At 48.3% G+C, this 18991-nt stretch overlaps 1 protein-coding gene across 1 annotated transcript; it reads left to right on the top strand.

Annotated features, from left to right (window-relative positions):
* Nucleotides 1–8985: 8985 nt before the first annotated feature.
* On the top strand, nucleotides 8986–16965 carry LOC129502503 (uncharacterized; the record flags this gene model as incomplete). Its single annotated transcript, XM_055314158.1, is given in 4 exon segments — nucleotides 8986–9790; nucleotides 9793–11801; nucleotides 12105–12550; nucleotides 16802–16965. Coding segments are annotated over 3 exon segments (3177 nt in total), but the record flags the coding sequence as incomplete, so codon positions are not given.
* Between the last annotated feature and the right edge of the window lie 2026 nt (nucleotides 16966–18991).

The raw sequence follows: 18991 nt of genomic DNA, 5'->3' as shown, positions 1-18991 counted from the left end.
AGAAGCATCCTCAGCAGATTCCTGAGCTGGAGATGCACTCAAGGCTTCTGAAGTTCCGACCCTGTCTGCCTCGAGAGTTCTGATCACTTTGCCTTGGCCTTGCCCCCAGAGCTTTGCTTTCCCCTGGTTCTGCAACTGTCTAGGCCTCAGTAATTCAGCAGCAGTTAGAATTCCCTCCATCGTACTTTTCCTTGCAACCATGGCATAAGCCTCCCATGGTCCACTTTCCGTTTGCATCTAAACTAAATTCAAAATCCCTTGGCTGAATCTTTAACATTTTAACTTGTTTCTTAAATAGGCTCCTTTCCTTTCTGCCCCCTTGGCTGAGTCCTTTCCTTTTTCTTTTCATTTGCTGTCTTACTGACAAGAGAATTTGTTTTTCTAACACTGACTATATTTTATTGTGTGAGTATAGCACTGTAATATGGATGACATCAAGAAGAGCTGCCCCTTCCAGAAACCTCTGTGCAAATCTTAGCCATCTGTGTTCCTCTCTGCTGTACATCCCCCCTCCCCCCGCCCGCCCCAGGAATTGTTCCTCTTTCAGGCCAACCTCTAGCTCAAGCCTCAACTTCATTTCTTTCTTTCTTTTTTTGGAAGGTTTTATTTATTTATTCGAGAGAGAGAGTATATGTGAGCAGTGGGGAGGGGCAGAGGGAGAAGGAGACTCCATGCTGATCAGGGAGCCCCACATGGGGTTGATCCCAGGACTCTGAGATCATGACTTGAGCTGAAGGCAGACGTTTAACCAACTGAGCCACCTGGGCACCCCTCGACTGCATCTCTTATGAATCACCCATCCCCCTGTCTTCTGTGGGCCCCAAGTCCCTAAATTATTCAAATGTGCCTACTCAGAGCACAGTTTTCTACATTGCTTCCCTTGGGCCTTACTTAACAATGACAACCTTCTCAGGCAACCCCTTTCAAATCTGTCTAGACATGTGTGACCATTTGGCCTGGCTGTCCTGGAGTCCAAGGAGGGGCTGTCTGGCTGCTCCAATTACTGTGTCCACCTGTAGCTTTGAGACTGAACTTCTATATATTTTCTGGGCCTGAAGGCATCACCCTAATCTGCCCTCTCAGTTATTGACTGTTTCTCACTCTATTAGATTTATTTGGCCCCCACATCATTTTTTTTTATGATCCAACAACTACTACAACACCTGTTTCCTGTTGGCTCCATCACTAAGGATGGTTGGATGCAGGTATATCTTTGCTTCCTTCCCATACCTGTCCAGATCATCCTCCAGAATCTCACTTACCTTCTTGGCTGTCTGGACTGGACCCAAATCTCAGCCCCTATGAAGGAAACCAGCCTTCTCCATGGCTTTATTACCTTGATCCCATTCATTTTTCTTGCTTGCTTTGAAAATAAATCTGAAGCACGTTTTCAACCAATTTAATTCTGCAATTTTGAAGGTGAAACACAATTTAGTAAGAGAGCTCTAGACACAGAACTTTGAGATATCTTTCTTGTCCATCTGATTTGTAAAACTTACTGTAGTCTTCTGAATCAACATGAGAAATTGATAGAAACTTGTCAGTGGGACTCTGTTACTTTTTCTGTCCCTAATGACATCCACCACCTTGTCCTGGATGGAGCAGCAACCAGGGTCCCTGAAACCTTAGGTTGTGGCCTGACCTAGTGTATCAGTGTCGGGGAAAACTCAAGCTCAGGAAGCTGACCCACTCAAACCCATTTCAAGGCCTAATCATCATACACTGGTGCCTCTGAGCCCCACGTGGAATGTAGTTGCTTTTCAATCTTAAGTCTTGGCTTACAGTCCTCAGAAACACAGTAAAAGAAGCAGGAAATTATTCCTCCTACTCTCAACTAAAAAGCCCATAAACTGAATCTCTGCTTGTTCTGATTAGGTCTTCTTCAGGCCTAAAGGACTCTTTTCTTCCTGCAAGCTAATACTTGCCTCAGTGGTACTTGTTCAAGTCAGAATCAGATAGAAAAAGCAAGGATCAGGCTCATCTGTGGCCTGGGTATGGTGGTGTTTACACTCAAGCAGACACAGTAGAAATGCTGCAAACCATGGGTAAAATACCTGCAGGACGAGAGCATTCTGAAGCACTATGGCTGTGCTAGAAGCAATGTCTCTCTGCACTATTCTGGGCTCTGAATGTCAATTGCATTTCTGATCTCTAGGGGTTCAAGGCAAGCCATTTAATATGTGGGATTATAAGGGGGCAATAAATCACAGCTATGTATCCTCAGAGTTTGAAATAAATTGGGAAATGATAGCTATGAGTCAAATAAATGGAAATAAAATATCAGCTCTATAACTGAACTGGCTGGTCTGGAGATTGTAGCTTGGGTGAGCCACCACACATGGAGCTTCCCACCTGCTCCTCCTCTGCCACATTGAATGTGGCCAGCTCACCCTTCAGGCCTCTCCACTGCAGGGGTGGAGGTGTGTGCTACTTCTCTGAATTTATCACATGGATGAGCAGAAGATGTGGGTCTCCTGAGGCTTCCAGGAGGCTCAGTGGCATTTCCCCACCTCACTCATCAGATCACTGACTTCCTCTCCTGAGTTCCCTTGGGGAGGCGCTTGGGGTTGGGGAAGGGTCAGAAAGATGCCTCATGCAGAAACTCAAAGACCTGGAGTAAGTGTCCCAGCACCACTCCCAAGGGACTGTTCTGTCTTCAGTGCTCTAGTTTATGCCTGGAGAAAGCTCCAGTTTTGTGCTCAGAACTCAGCTGAGCCACAAGGAATGTTCCCAAAACTTCTAATAAATTGTAAGGTGAGCAAGAGGCAAAGAAACAAAAAGAATTCAGGAAGTAGATGAAAACTCTCTGACTTACACACCTGCACTTCTGTTGAAGCCACCTTTGTCCTGCAGCACTCTGCCAGAGAGGATCCCATACCCCAGCTCCAAAGAGCTGGTCCATCTCCTCAGGAAAATCAGGAGGACGGAGAAATCAGGGGGTGAAAGAGCAGTCATCCGGGACAGGGTAAGAAGTGCAGAGCTCAGAACCAGGGAGAATTCTAGTGCAGTCTGATCAGGATAGGATAGGGCCTTAGGAGGGGGAGCAGGGTCTCAGGCTGATGATTCCAATTTTGGCTAGAGCAGAGGGCTTGCTTTCATGGGCCAGGATGGGCATAAAGGTGGGTTTGTTGGACTTGTTAGGACAATCTTTGTTTGATAGATGAGGAAATGGAGAGCCATGGAAAGAAGTTGGCCAAGGTCACATAGTAGCTGAGCAAGGATTTGAGCCCCGCCTCCTGACTCCTAAGCCCTTGTTCATTAGTACCAGGAGGCATGTTTTGACCAAACTAGGTAAACTCCCCTGAGAGGTGCCAGGGGCAGCCTTGGTCTCCTGAAATACTCCTTAATTGACATACTAATCATCTCCCACCCCAACCTTGAGTGGCATCACATGTGCTTAAAGAACACATGCATATATACACAAATACTCCCCCATGTTTGGAGTAGGTAAGAATTCTTTTGGCATAAACTAGAAGGGAATAAACAAATATATGACATATCACATCATCAGTAATGGGAAGGCAAATTCTAAGTTGGATTGAAGAACAAAATCTCAGAACAGAAAGCAAAACCACTTGAAGAAAATGTCATAAAAACAGCATCCACCCACTGCTTGCTGCTTCCACTCTCCTTCCTTGTCAGCTCCGGCCAGCTGGTATCTCTCTCAGCTCCACCTGCCACAGCTTCAAGGCCTGTTTGCAGTTCTCTGGCACATTATCCCCTCAGTGCCTCAGCCCTGGCCTGGGAGACCATGAATTCTTGACACCATTCTTTTCCTGATAGTCATCCAGCTGACTCTCCTTATGTTTAAATATCACATCTTCTGAGTGGACATCAAGCCTGTCCAGAAACATTCTATGAAATAGTATTCTATGTTTGTAGGGGTGAGGGTGGACACATGGAAGAAGTGACAATCCCCAGCGGCCAACATAATGGCCCTATGTCAGGTACTTCTCCATCACTGACACTGTTGCTGAAATGGTGGAGGGGGATGATCATCACCATCTTCAAGGACATCCTTATGAGGGGTCCATGACCCACAATGCACTGACAGACTGGACATGTGCTCATGAGTGTTAATACATTCATCCCAACCTAGACAGAGGCTTCACGTGGTGTGCTCCAACTATGGCCAGCCAGAGGCTCAGAGGATGCACTTACTTTTGATCCAGTGTTGAGAGGGATGGATCAGATGTTTGACAGCTGTAGCATAATTCTAAAGAACAGCATCAGTCTGTATGAGAAGTATTTAAAATTTGTTTAAGTCGTATGGGCTGGAAAATTATTTTTCGAAAATTTTACCAATGTACATCTCCACCAACTTCAGGACTTTTGGCCTGATAGGATATTCTAGAATATTCTCCTAAGTAAATAATAATAGATTTTGACAGAGAGAGGCATGTATAAAAGTATTAGATTAGTGCAGCATGAAAATAGTGAAAAATGGAAATGGTCTTAATGTCTATTAATAGAAATATTCAATGGAATCTTAAGCATCCACTAAATGTAATTTTGCATACTGAAAGCATATTCTTTCCATTTTACAACTGCTGTCTTCTAATTCAATGTGTGCCTCTAATGACAATATTTTAGACTTCATGGAAAAACTGCAGGAAAAATTAAGGGGTAAATCATACCAGTCAGTCAATCACTTTCTCAATCCCTAAGGGCATCCCCTGAAGTGCCCTAGTGTTTCTGAAGGAGACAAGGAAAGGGCATTTGGGACCCGTAAGTGGAGTCTTGGATCTAACCTCAGCCACCTGGGTAGGGCAGCACCTGATTCTCATAAATGTTGGGCTAACCGTGTCATTTCTATGGTGAGTGACTCAGGGGGCAACACTCTCTGAGACATCATCTCTTTTAATACTTATTCCTCAAATTTCTACAATATAGAAACCACTTAAGAAATTATCGGTTTTCCAGACACTGCTATTTGTAGCTTGCATCAATACAGTGGTGCCCCTGTCACTTCGGCTGTATCCATCCACAGCACCACTGCAGACCAGGCTCTCCACTTTCTTCCTGTTCTGTCCTGTGGTCATCTGTGGGCCTACTGATGGGAAAGGAGGTTAGAATGATAAACCCCAGTTGCATCATCTGCTTCAATTTCCAGACATTTAAAGTAAATGGAGTCCAAGAAGGCCTCAAGCCTCCATTGACAAAACACCAACAAATTTTTGGAGCAGGGTCAACTGAGGGATGCATTCAGTCCCAGGACCAAGCTTACAGTCACAAGAATCAAAATATTTTCAGATGCAAAAGACAGCTTTGGAGTCATCTACTTTGAGGTGGGCTAAGGAACTTTTGAGGCATGGCTAAAAGCAGAAGCTTGGGATGAGGCTAGAACTTGCTTGAATCCAAGCTCTTCTACTCATCAACTGTATAGCTTTAGATGAGAACTGTACCAGCAGTGGGCAAGCCCTAAATACAAATATGGGAGACATGGGGGTGGCATATTGACTCTAGAAGGGAAATTTCTATTTTGGAAAGGAGAACCTCAAATCTCCTGTGGCAGAACCATTGCTCACTAATGAGTCCCATCCTGTTGCCTTTTGGCTGTGGAGTTATTTCCACTGGGATGTCCAAGTTGTCTCATTCCTCCGTGGAATACCACTGTTCTGCATCATATTTCAGTCCATCTCCACTATCACACTAACCTGCTTTGTGCCTCATTTTCCTAAAAGCTTCAGTTACTGGTAAAAACTAAGAAATCATTAACTTCTTATTCATTCATCCCATAAATACTTACCGAATACCTACTATGTGCCAGGCATTGTGCTCCGTGCTAGAGACATAAGATGAATCAGGCATGGTCCCTTTCCTGTATGGTCTGACAGCTCTGTAAACAAAAAGGTACAAGGTATATATGTATGTGCGTGTGTATGTGTGTGTGTGTGTGTGTGTGTGTGTGTGTGTACGTACAGGCAGAGTGGGGCTTAAAGAAGCAGGGAAGAGGGAGGTTGTCAGGAAAGTCATCATTTAGGCATGGAAACAGAAGCACACGTTTCTCCCCAGCAGATCCTAAACTCTTGGGGGTTGGGGAGGAATACCTGTGTTTGTCTTGTTCAGTGCTGTACCTCTGATGTCTGGTATAAGCCTTGACATATAGTAGATGGTTGCTAAATATTTGTTTAATGAATACATGAATCTCCAAAGACAAGGAAGTGTTTCCAAGTCTGGGCAGAGAAGGAGGGAAAGGCAGAGGTCATCCTCGGCAGAAAGATCCTTATTTTCAAAACCATGAGGAAACCCTAAAGTGTTTGGAAATCTTTGAGGGGGTTCAAGGTAATGTGATAATAAGGTATGATGCAGACATGAAAACAGTGAACCATAAAGGTGAAGAGGTGACCATGAATTCTGTGCTATGTTGAAGTGATTAGATTTTACCCTGAGGACAATGGTATCAATAAAAAAATTTAACCAAGGAAGAGCAATGATCAACTCTGCATTTTCAAATGAGGCACAGAAATAGCAGGATGACTTTTGGGTGGGAAGATGAGAAACCATTTTGAGAGGACCTGGTAATAGGGGTGAGATTGGAAGAAGGCAAGAGTGTGGACTAAGGTAGCAGCAGTGGGGTTCAAACAACATGAAAGGCTGGCTGGACTTTTGCCTTGTGAGGGATCAAGAGAATGGCAGGAGCTGGCAGTCATTCCTCCAACACTTGTGGATGTCTGCTCTGGTGCTGAGGACAGAACTCTGGGCAGACAGACAAGGCTCCTCTTCTTGGGAACTGCTTGGTCTGGGCTCCAGTCAGCACACAGCACGTGTCTGCTAACTTCCATGTTCTGGAAGACTCAAGGAGAATGAGAACAACAAGCAGAGATACTCAACCCACTCTGCGAGTCAGACTTCCTGCAGGAGGCTGAACTATACCCTCAGCCTGTAGGATGGGAAAATGTCCAGGAACAGAGGTGTTGAGAGAAAGGAAGATACAGGCATGCCCACAGTCTCAGAGGTGAGGAAGAGCATGGAGTGTTTGAGAAACTGAAAGAAGTTGGTTAGGCTGAATGTGAGGAGGAGCCAATGGGAGCCAAGACTGCAGGGACATATGGGGACTGTTGCCAAAGAGTCTTCCTTGAAAGTAGGCTGAGAAGCATGGGCTTTATTCTTGGCTCAATGGGAAAACATTGAAATGTCCCAAAGGAAAGAGCGACAGGATCAGATTCCTATTCTAGATCCATCGCTTTGCTACTTTGAGAAGGGTGTGTTGGAAAGGCTCATGACTGGGCTGGTGGCTGTGAAGAAACCTCCCCCCTTGTTAAGTAGGGCCAGCCCTAACCCAGAGGCAGCCCATCCAGCGCCTTCCTGAAATTTTAGCAACTAAAAGCATTCTGTTCACAATAAGAAAACCATTTCCCCCCACACCCTGATTGGAATGTCCCTGAATAGGTTCATGTTGACCCTCTGGATCAACCTGGATGCCATGCGACTCCCGCGGTTCTTTTGTCTTTAGGCAGTTTCTTTCCTTTTGCCTTTAAAAGATCCCTGTAATTGCTAATCGGGGCTCTTTTCCTCCTCGGAGGCCAGGCCGAGAGCCCGTTTGCGCAAACGTTCAATAAACCCTCTTGCTGATTGCATCTGCCTGTCTGGGTTCTGAGTCTCTGGGGCGTCCACCGGGACACGTTGGCACCCGTGAGCCAGGGTCCAACATTTGGGGGCTCGTCTGGGATCTGAGACGCCCCAGACTCAATCCTAAGACCGGTAGGAGGTAAGACCGAGCTCGCTAAATGTCATATCTGTCTCATCCGTTTGTCTGACTGGCCGGGTCTGTTTTGTGCCGGGTCTGTATTGTGCCTGCAGGATGCTGTACTCTGTATTCTGTATTTGGACCAGCGGGGGAGGCAGACGTGCCCGAGACCCCTGGTCCCCCTCTGGAGTCGGACTCCGGAGTGGTCTGGAAGAGGAACGGAGCCCCGGCACTCCCTCCTCTTCGGGGAGGGTCGTGGTTCGCGACCGCTCCCATCTGAATCTGCCGCGCCAGTCCTGTCGTTCGTGTGCGTCTGTTCGTTCCGTGTTTTTCTTCCTCTCCTGTCCTCCTCCTCAGCGCTCACCCCTTCTCTACACCCATGGGGCAGACTGTAACCACTCCTTTAAGCCTCACTCTAGATCACTGGAAAGAAGTCGCCGGCCGGACACACAATCTTTCGGTCGAAGTCAGAAGACGAAGATGGGTCACCTTCTGCTCCTCGGAGTGGCCGGCTTTCAACGTCGGGTGGCCCAGGAACGGAGCTTTTACAATTGACATTATCTTGCAGGTGAAGGCCCTGGTCTTCCAGCCAGGACCCAATGGACACCTCGACCAGCCGACCTGGGATGACTGCCAACAGCTCCTGCAGACTCTCCTCACCACGGAGGAGACACAGCGCGGCTACCTCGAAGCTCGGAAAAACGTCCCGGGGGTGGATGGGAGGCCGACCCAGCTGCCTAATGAGATTGAGGATGTTTTCCCCTTGGTTCGCCCGACCTGGGACTACGACACTGCTGCTGGTAGGGAGCGGCTCCGTCTCTATCGCCAGGTACTCCTAGCAGGTCTCAAAGGGGCAGGGCGTCGCCCCACCAATTTGGCAAAGGTACGTGCTATAGTGCAGGGAAAAGATGAGACGCCGGCAGGTTTTCTGCAGAGGTTAATACAAGGCTATACTGGCCACCGTAGTACAGGGCTCAGGGCAGAGTAAGTCAGGACAGAGTAGGGACCTGGGAGACAAAAGAGGACCACGGGTTGAACGAGACCAGTGTGCCTACTGCAAGGAAAAAGGACATTGGGTTAAAGATTGCCCAAGGAAGGGCCAAACGCAGGGACCTAAAAAGAAGCCCATTCCTGTTTTGTCCCTAGAAGATGAAGATTAGGGATGTCAGGGCCAGGAACCCCCCTCTGAGCCTAGGATAACCCTTAAAGTGGGGGGACAGCCGGTGACCTTCCTGGTCAATACGGGGGCTCAACATTCAGTTTTAACTGAGGCAAAAGGACCCTTGAGCTCTAAAACATCTTGGGTTCAGGGGGCAACTGGAGGCAAGTTATATCGATGGACAACCGAACGGAAGGTCCACCTGAGCACTGGGCAAGTAACACATTCCTTCTTACTGGTCCCAGACTGCCCTTACCCGCTCCTAGGCAGAGACCTTCTTTCAAAAGTAGGGGCCCAGATACATTTTCAGCAAAAAGGGGCCACTATTACTGGCGCAGAAGGGCAGCCCCTCCAGGTACTGACCTTGCGCCTAGAGGATGAACACCGGCTGCACGAGGACTCTCCACCGTCCGTGCAGCCCCTAGATTCTGAATGGCTCACTAACTACCCTCAGGCCTGGGTGGAAACGGCCGGAATGGGACTAGCTGTAAACCAGCCGCCCATAATTATAAACTTAAAACCCTCGGCCACCCCCATATCGATCCGGCAATATTCAATGAGCAAAGAGGCCAAAGAAGGCATTCGGCCACATATACAGAGACTATTACAATTGGGCATTTTAATACCTTGCCAGTCGCCCTGGAATACTCCTCTATTACCCGTAAAAAAACCCGGCACAGGAGATTACCGGCCGGTACAAGATTTACAAGAGGTTAACTGGAGGACAGAGGACATACATCCCACGGTGCCGAATCCCTACAACTTGCTCAGCACCTTACCCCCAAGCCATGTCTGGTATACGGTGTTAGATCTAAAAGATGCATTCTTTCGCCTAAGGTTAAGCTCTCAAAGCCAGCCTATTTTTGCCTTTGAATGGAAAGATCCTGAGACGGGATTCTCAGGACAACTCACTTGGACAAGGCTGCCACAGGGATTCAAAAACCCCCCACTTTGTTCGATGAAGACTTGCATCAGGATTTGGCAGATTTCCGAGTTGGCCATCCGGACCTCGTCCTTCTGCAGTACGTGGATGATTTGCTCCTGGTGGCTAGGTCAGAACAGGATTGTGTAAAAGGTACAGGGGCCCTGCTTGAGAGACTGGGAGAACTGGGGTATAGGGCCTCCGCCAAAAAGGCCCAAATAGGCCAGAGACAAGTGACCTATCTGGGATATCTCCTGGAAGGAGGCCAGAGGTGGCTGACGGAGAGCCGCAAAAAGGCTGTAGCCCTGATCCCAGCACCCACTAATGCCAAAGGACTACGAGAGTTCCTTGGCAGTGCTGGGTTCTGCCGCCTCTGGATACCCGGGTTTGCGGAGATGGTGGCTCCCCTATATCCTCTCACGAAATCCAACACCCCCTACCACTGGGGAAAGGAGCAACAATTGGCTTTTGACAAAATAAAAAGGGCCTTATTGACCGCCCATGTCCTGAGCCTCCCAGATGTAACCAAGCCTTTTACGCTATATGTTGATGAACATAATGGAATAGCCAAAGGGGTCCTAACTCAAAAACTGGGACCCTGGAAAAGGCCCGTGGCATACTTTTCAAAAAAATTAGACAGCGTGGCTGCAGGATGGCCCCCATGTCTCCGAATAATAGCGGCTATGGCAGTCCTGGTAAAAGACTCAGACAAGTTGACTTTCGGCCAACCCCTCACTGTGGTGGCCCCCCACACCGTAGAGACCATCATCCGCCAGCCCCCTGATCGATGGCTCTCAAACACCCGGGTCACCCATTATCAGGCCATGTTACTGAATTCTGAGCGGATACAGTTTGGAATGGCTACATCTCTAAACCCGGCCACCTTGCTTCCAGAAACCGAGTCCCCCTCCCTAGTAATGCATGATTGCCACCAGATCCTAGCTGAAGTCCATGGCACCAGAGGGGACTTGACGGACCAGCCTTTGCCAGATGCTGAAGCAACCTGGTACACCGACGGGAGTAGCTTTCTACGAAATGGTGAGCGTAAAGCCGGGGCAGCTGTGGTAGATGGGAAAGCTGTCATTTGGGCCAGTGCCTTAGAGCCTGGGACTTCAGCTCAAAGGGCAGAGCTTATAGCCCTAACTCAGGCCCTAAGAAAGGCTAAGGACAAAAAGGTCAGCATTTATACTGACAGCAGATATGCTTTTGCAACTGCCCATGTTCATGGAGAAATATACCGTAGAAGGGGTCTCCTAACCTCAGCAGGTAAAAACATCAAAAACAGAGAAGAAATACAAGATCTTCTCCATTCCCTCTTTCTGCCGAGAAAACTGAGTATAATTCACTGTCCTGGGCATCAGCGAGGCAATGACCTAGTAGCAGAGGGGAACAGGATGGCCGATGAAACAGCACGGGCCGCTGCACTAGGCCCACAGGCCCTCTCCCTACAAGTACCAGAGGCTGTCCGGACACCGGGGCAACTCTCTCTCGAGTACTCAGACAGCGACCTAGATATCGTCCAGCAAATAGGGGCAGAATATGACGAGCAAATGAAGGTCTGGAAACACCAAGGGAAGACGGTCCTGCCCCAGAAAAGGGCCAAAGAACTGGTGACTCACCTCCACCGATGGACTCACCTCGGACACAAAAAATTAAAAGCACTCCTCCGGAGAGAAGGTCAGACCTATTACATTCCCAAACTCCCCTCCCTGATCCAACAGGTAACCGACGCTTGTGTACCTTGTGCTAAGGTAAATACCAAACACCTCAAGATGCCTGAGGGAACCAGGATGAGGGGAGAAAGACCCGGAACTAATTGGGAAGTAGACTTCACTGAAATCAAGCCAGGTAAATATGGTAACAAGTACCTCCTAGTGTTTATAGATACCTTTTCAGGCTGGACAGAAGCACTCCCCACCAAGCGAGAAACCGCCCAGGTGGTTGTCAAGAAAATCCTGGAAGAAATTTTCCCCCGGTTTGGACTGCCCAAGGTAATAGGGTCGGACAACGGCCCCGCCTTCGTCTCCCAGGTAAGTCAGTTGGTGGCCAGATTACTGGGGATAAATTGGAGGTTACATTGTGCATACAGACCCCAGAGCTCAGGTCAGGTAGAAAGAATGAATAGAACAATTAAAGAGACCCTAACTAAATTGACATTGGAGACTGGCACTAGAGACTGGGTCCAACTCCTCCCTATGGTTCTGTTCCGAGTCCGGAACACTCCCGCGCGCCATGGGCTAACTCCTTACGAGGTTCTCTATGGAGGTCCCCCACCAGTAACGGACTTACTAGATTCTGCTATTGACCCTCTTGCTAACACTCCCGGTTTACAGGACAGGCTAAAGGCGCTCCAGATTATCCAGCACCAGATCTGGAAACCCCTTGCGGCTGTCTACCGCCCCGGAGACACAACCGGCCCACACCCGTTCCAGATCGCTGACTCCGTCTACGTCAGGAGACATCAGTCCAGGACGCTTGAGCCCCCCTGGAAGGGCCCATATACTGTACTACTGACCACCCCAACCGCCTTAAAGGTAGACGGCATTGCTGCTTGGGTCCACGCCTCACACGTCCAGCGCGCCCCATCAACGAGCACCGCTGGCGCCAGCCAGGACGGACCGGACGAGCCACTCCAATGGAAGCTCCACCGCACCCAAAACCCGCTCAAGATAAGACTTTCAAAAATTGTTCAATGACAGTTGTTATATTCCTACCTCTCCTAGCGCTCTTCACCTCCGCCAAAGGTGACCCTCATGCCCTCAAAAGGTTAACCTGGCAGGTACTAATGTCTGGGGGTGACGAGGTCTGGTCTATAACTAAGACCGCCCCCGTGGGAACCTGGTGGCCTAACCTATATCCTGACCTATGCAAGCTAACCATAGGGGCCCCTAGCCCATGGGACCTAGAGGGATACTTCAACACCTCTAGAGCCCCTAACCAAGAAAGCCCTCCAGGGCAACTGGGATTAGACCCATGGGGAGGATGTGGCACGCCTGACAGAAGGGCCATGCTAAGCACTCTTCCCTTTTATGTCTGTCCCGGGCACCACAGAGATCGCAGGCTAAATCCCACCTGTGGAGGAGGGGAATATTTCTATTGTAAAAATTGTGGGTGCGAAACTACTGGGGATACAGAATGGAGGCCCTCCTCCTCCTGGGATTATATCACTGTCAAGGCTAACTATACTCACCCGACATTTAGCAAATGGAAAACCCTTAATTATGGGCCCTGCCAAGGGTGGTGTCATCCCCTATGGATATCCTTCACGGAGCCCGGAAAAAGGGCTACTTACTGGGCCAATGGATATACGTGGGGACTCAGGTTATACAAAGAAAGAACAGATGATGGTTTTATATTCAGAATTAAACTAAAAATAGAATCCCCAGACCCCGTGGCGATCGGGCCTAACTCGGTCCTCGGGGAACAAAGAGCTGCCCCGGCCCTAGCCGCAGGGAGTGCCACACCCACTAACTTCCCGGTCACTCCAACCCCTCGGTCGTCACCCGAGACGGGACAACGACTGTTTAATCTTATCATAGGGGCATTCCTGGCCCTTAATCGAACCAGCCCCGATGTAACTAAATCCTGCTGGCTCTGCCTTGCATCCCCCCCCCCCCTTATTATGAGGGAATTGCTACTTCAGGGACCTATAATAACATCACTAGCACTCAGGGATGCACACCCGACTCCCAACCACAACTCACCCTTACAGAAGTTTCAGGACAGGGAACCTGCATAGGAACACCCCCCGGGGCTATCAGAGACTCTGCAACACTACCACCCCGATTTTGGGGACTGATTCTTACCTGGAGCCCCAGCCGGGAACTTGGTGGGCATGCAACAAAGGCCTCCCCCCCTGTGTGTCGGCTAAGGTTCTAAATAGCTCAAACGACTTCTGTGTCATGGTGCAGATCATACCCAGGGTGTTCTATCACCCTGCTGAAACTCTAGAAAATCAGTATGATAAACATCCCACCCGTTTTCGGCGCGAACCTGTCTCCCTAACCTTAGCCGTTATGTTGGGACTAGGGGTCGCTGCTGGGGTGGGTCCTGGCGCAGCTGCTCTGATCCGGGGCTCACGACGTTATATGGAACTCCAAACAGCTGTAGATGAGGATCTAGGGACACTAGCGCAGTCCGTTTCTAAGCTAGAACAGTCCCTCACCTCACTTTCAGAAGTAGCACTTCAAAACAGGAGAGGCTTGGATTGACTAGTCCTGAAAGAGGGAGGACTGTGTGCGGCCCTGGGAGAGGAATGCGGTTTCTATGCAGACCATCCTGGAGTCATCAGAGACTCCATGGCCAAACTCAGGGAAAGGTTAAATAAAAGACAAAGGGACCGGGAGGCCCAGCAGGGCTGGTTTGAAAGCTGGTTTCATCAGTCTCCCTGGTTGACCACCCTAATCTCTACCATTCTGGGCCCTCTAGTTGTCCTGCTCCTGCTGCTAACTTTCGGCCCCTGCGTCCTCTACCGGCTGCTCCAGTTCATCCGAGAAAGATTGCCTATTACCCAAGCTCTGGTATTAACTGTTAGGTTTTTTGGTAACTAAATGGAAATGAGACCGCCAAGGCAAGCGAGGGTCCAAGAACAGATTTTATTGCAGGCACCCTCGGGCGAGGTTCCACGACTCAAGGAGGGGAAGAGTGAGTCAGGGAAGTCGCGCCAAGACAAGGTGGCAGGGGGTTTACATAACGTTGTAAGGCAGAACGGTTTCCTACTGGTCGGCTCATATGCAAAGGGAGGATTGCAATCCAACCAGTCAGAGTGACCCTCACTATGCAAAGGAAGGATTGCAGTTCGGCCAGTCAAAGGTGACTTCCTCCTCTGGGGTTTGAAGGGCATTGGGTCCGGTTGGGTAAGTCCAAAGGAGAGGTCTAAGGGTCTGCGTCAAGCTGTCAGCAGGTCATTGGTCCATTGACGTCCCAGGTGGAGGTGGTGGCAGGAACCTCAGCCATTTTGGGGTATCCGCCATCTTGAGGTGTTTCTCTTCCCGCCTGGCCCCAACATTAACTCAGCAATGTCGGGCCCTCCAAACTGAAGAAATAAATGTTCCCTAAGATATTAAGGTTAAAATCAGCCCAAACAAGAGGAGGGAATGAAGAAACCTCCCCCCTTGTAAGTAGGGCCAGCCCTAACCCAGAGGCAGCCCATCCAGCGCCTTCCTGAAATTTTAGCAACTAAAAGCATTCTGTTTACAATAAGAACACCATTTCCCCCCACACCCTGATTGGAATGTCCCTGAATAGGTTCATGTTGACCCTCCCCGAAATCAACCTGGATGCCATGCGACTCCCGCGGTTCTTTTGTCTTTAGGTGGTTTCTTTCCTTTTGCCTTTAAAAGATCCCTGTAATTGCTAATCGGGGCTCTTTTCCTCCTCGGAGGCGGAGAGCCCGTTTGCTTGCGCAAACGTTCAATAAACCCTCTTGCTAATTGCATCTGCCTGTCTGGGGTCTGAGTCTCTGGGGCGTCCACGGGGACACGTTGGCACCCGTGAGCCAGGGTCCAACAGCTGGAAGTGCTCTGGGTGACAGAAGACAGAGGTCTGAGTTGGGGTCACAGCCCAGAGAATGCAGCAGAAGTGGAGGGGTGCTTCTGCTGCAGCTTCAATAGGTGCTGGCAATCAATATGCTATAGGGAAAAAAGCCATGATTGAAGGCAAGATTTTTTTTTAAGATTTTAATTATTTATTCATGAGAGACACACAGAGAGAGGCAGAGACATAGGCAGAGGGAGTCAGTCAATCACTTTCTCAATCTCTACGGGCATCCCCTGAAGTGTCCTAGTGTTTCTGAAGGAGATAAGGAAAGGGCATTTGGGACCTGTAAGAGGAGTCTTGGATCAAACCTCAGCCTCCTGGGTAGGGCACCACCTGACTCTCATAAATGTTGGGCTAACCGTGTCATTTCTACGGTGAGTGACTCTCAGGGGACAACATTCTCTGAGACATCATCTCTTTTAATACTTATTCCTCAAATTTCTACAATATAGAAATCACTTAAGAAATTGTCAGTTTTCCAGACACTATTATTTGTAGCTTGCATCAATACAGTGGTGCCCCTGTCACTTTGGCTGTATCCATCCACAGCACCACTGCAGAGGGAGAAGCAGGTGAGCCCGATGAGGGACTCGATCCCAGATCCTGGGATCATGACGTGAGCCAAAGGCAGATGCTCAACCACTGGGCCACCCAGGTATCCCTGAAGGCCAGATTTGGAGGAAAAATAACTGGATGATAAATAGTGGTGACTTCCTCTGAGCTGGGGTACCCTGGAATAAGCTCAAGTTCTGTTGAGTGTGAGTGTAGATGTGCGTGTACACGTAAGTGTATCTGTGTGTGTGTGTACACATTGGTACATACAAAACAGAGATGTCACAGTGTTTACTTGAGAACAATTTGAAGCCATCAGGTAGCCTGAATCAGGAGCTTCAGCCCACACTGGAGACATAGCTTCATAGGTCACTGGGACAGAGACAGGTGGGTCCATGACAGGGGATGAGACCCGCTGGAACAGAGTGAGAATAAAGAACCAGGTATAGGAAAGAGACAGAGACAGAGAGGTTGACTCATGACAAAACCCATGAAGAATCTGGAACTCCTGCCCTTTGACTTTTCCCTTGATCACATCTGTGATAGCATCCTTGGAAGAGCCTGAACATCTGTGGTTCTCAAGCTTGATAACGAGGAAGGGAGAGGACAGAAGTATGATGAGCACAGGGTGTAAATTGGTGAGAAAAGTTATTTTTACGATGTTCCAAGAGATGAAATTCAGAGATCTGTGCCACTTTTTCAAAGCATAACGGCAATTGTTGCCAGTTCCAAGGGTCACACGGAAGGCTCAGAAACTCTAGTCTGGGGTGTCTTCTGCTCCCCCTCCCCCATAGATTTAGGACTAGGGGATGGAAGTGGAGGAAGGAATGGCTCCAAGGAAACACACAGGCACATGGCACCAGACTGAAGGTCTGGGAATAAAGTTTTTTGAGAAAAGTTTGTATCTTGGCTCCACTTCCTGCTTTTTTTTTTTTTTCAGTATGACTCAATTTTGGTGAGAAATAAGCATTTTGGCTGCTCCTCAAGAACAGAGCCTGTTGTCGATGAGAACTTGGGACAGCGTGCTCTCCTCTCTGAAGACCCGCTGTCCTCTCTTCCCAAATCCGTCTGCTCTGGCTCAGGAAGGAACACTGAGCCCAACACGTATGTGTCAGATATGCGGCTCCGTGTCGACAACAGCCAGCCATCTGCAGGAGGCCGGGTCTGCCAGCTTGTCACCAGCAGGGAAACCCATTTCACATCCTCTCCCACTTACCAGTTGCAAATTCTCTTTGTTCCACTTAAGCTCTCTGGGGGGGGGGGGGGGGGGCTTATAACCAAGGTAGCCACATATTTGCATAGTTCGGGTTAAAAATTTTTATTTCACAAATTATTCCCTTTGTATGACAGTTGAGTATTTTACTGAGGATAAAGCCCACAGGTCAGGAGTGGGAAGAAATTTTGTGAGGCAGGGCTTTTGCCTGGGGAATTTAAAAATTGATAATGTCTGATGCCAGAGATTCTGACTTAATTGGTAGAAGGCATGGCCTGAGCATCAGGGTTTTTTAAAGTTCCCCTACGTGATTTTAATCTGCAATAAAGTTTGAAAGCCACTGGTTGGGGAAAGTGCTTCTCAAACTTCAATTTGCATCAAGATCCTCTGGACACCTTGTTGAATTGAAGATTCTGACTCAGTAGTCCTGGGGTCAGCCTGAGATTCCTAATTTTACTAGGCCGCTAATGCAGCTGGTCTGTAGACCACACTTTGAGCTGCGAGGTTCCAGATTAGAATTAAATTCCAAGACTTTATTTCTCTTTATAACTGTTATAGTTATTTATCTTCTCCATAACTGCTCGATGCACATGACCTGGAGCATGATATATGCTCAATAAACATTTGTTGAATGAATGAATAAGTGTTAGACAAGGCGCGGTATCCAACGTAAGGCGGTATCTAACCATGCATGATCAGGCTCTTGTTATTTACTGGGCTGGGGGAGATGGGAGAGAGTAGCAAGGGTGGGAAATGAGCCAATGTGTTAGAATCTAGGTCCGCCTGTGCATTCTGAGAGCTGTCCACATAGTGTCTGGCACATAGCAGGCACTCAACACACCTTAAAAATCACTTTAGTGACCTTCCAATAATTTTTCTCTGCTTCAGAATAATCCTTCAGTGTTTTTTAAACCTTGGGTTCCACATATGTACATTACACTACACCCACCCACCATTCATCTATCCGCCCATTCACCCACCCATCCATCCATATGCATATTTTGGCAAATGTTCAACAATAAAGTTTTTTTATTATTATGCAAGGGAGTCCACTAATGTTCTTTGTTTAGTAGTTAAACAGAACAAATGTATAAAAGAAATAGCCCTCTCCTGGCAACGTGAAAAATATAAGTTCCAAGATCAATCAGGAAGACATACTTTAAAAGGCAAAGACACAGAAACAAATCTACATTTGCCTCTATTTCCCCATCAAACTCAGCATTGACATGCGTATCCTTCTTTGTTATGAACCAGAGTTACTCAGAAATGAAATGCCTGGCCCAGGACAGAACTCAAGTTGGAGTTTCCCTGGGCCCGGTGGAGAGAGTGGGGAATCAGAGGAAGGAAAGAGTACTAACTCCCCCTGGGCAGACCCAAGGTAGGGCCCTGATGAGAGATAATATTGACTAGATAGTTCTACAGAGACCTGCCAAAAATAGGATTGGAGGTGATAGAGATGGGCAAGGCTTAGCCAGACAATCATTTTGTATTGCTCACTGGTCCAAAATTGTTCCCTGAGATGTGCTTTCCAGCTATTTGTCCAAATTTCTATGATCTTAACAGATTGCTCCTGGGTAGAAAATAGTTTGACTTCCCCAAGCTCTGACAACCCTTAATTCATCCTCGTTAATTCTTTTGTAGCCTGTGTGGATTCCAGAGGGAAACGCACTTATCTGGTTGTCTGGCTCAGTGGCTGATTTCCTCAGCATTGCCCAGGAAGCCGTACTCAAGGAATCTTAATGCATTGAATGGCTGGAGGCAGACACATTCGCTTCTCGTGGGTGTTCAGCCTTTGGAAGACAGCAAAGCCAATGCAGACAATGTCTCCAAGGAATGGCCAGTCCACGTGGTTTCACCCAAAGAAGCTGGCAGCCCACGGATGAGAGATGATAAAAGCAGAGGCGAGCCTTGTGGGGG

Source organism: Nyctereutes procyonoides, unplaced genomic scaffold (assembly GCF_905146905.1).
Source record: "Nyctereutes procyonoides isolate TBG_1078 unplaced genomic scaffold, NYPRO_anot_genome, whole genome shotgun sequence".
In the NCBI taxonomy this organism is placed as follows: Eukaryota; Metazoa; Chordata; class Mammalia; order Carnivora; family Canidae; genus Nyctereutes; species Nyctereutes procyonoides.
Note: the sequence above shows the minus strand (reverse complement) of the source record. Positions and strands in the feature narration are given on the sequence as shown.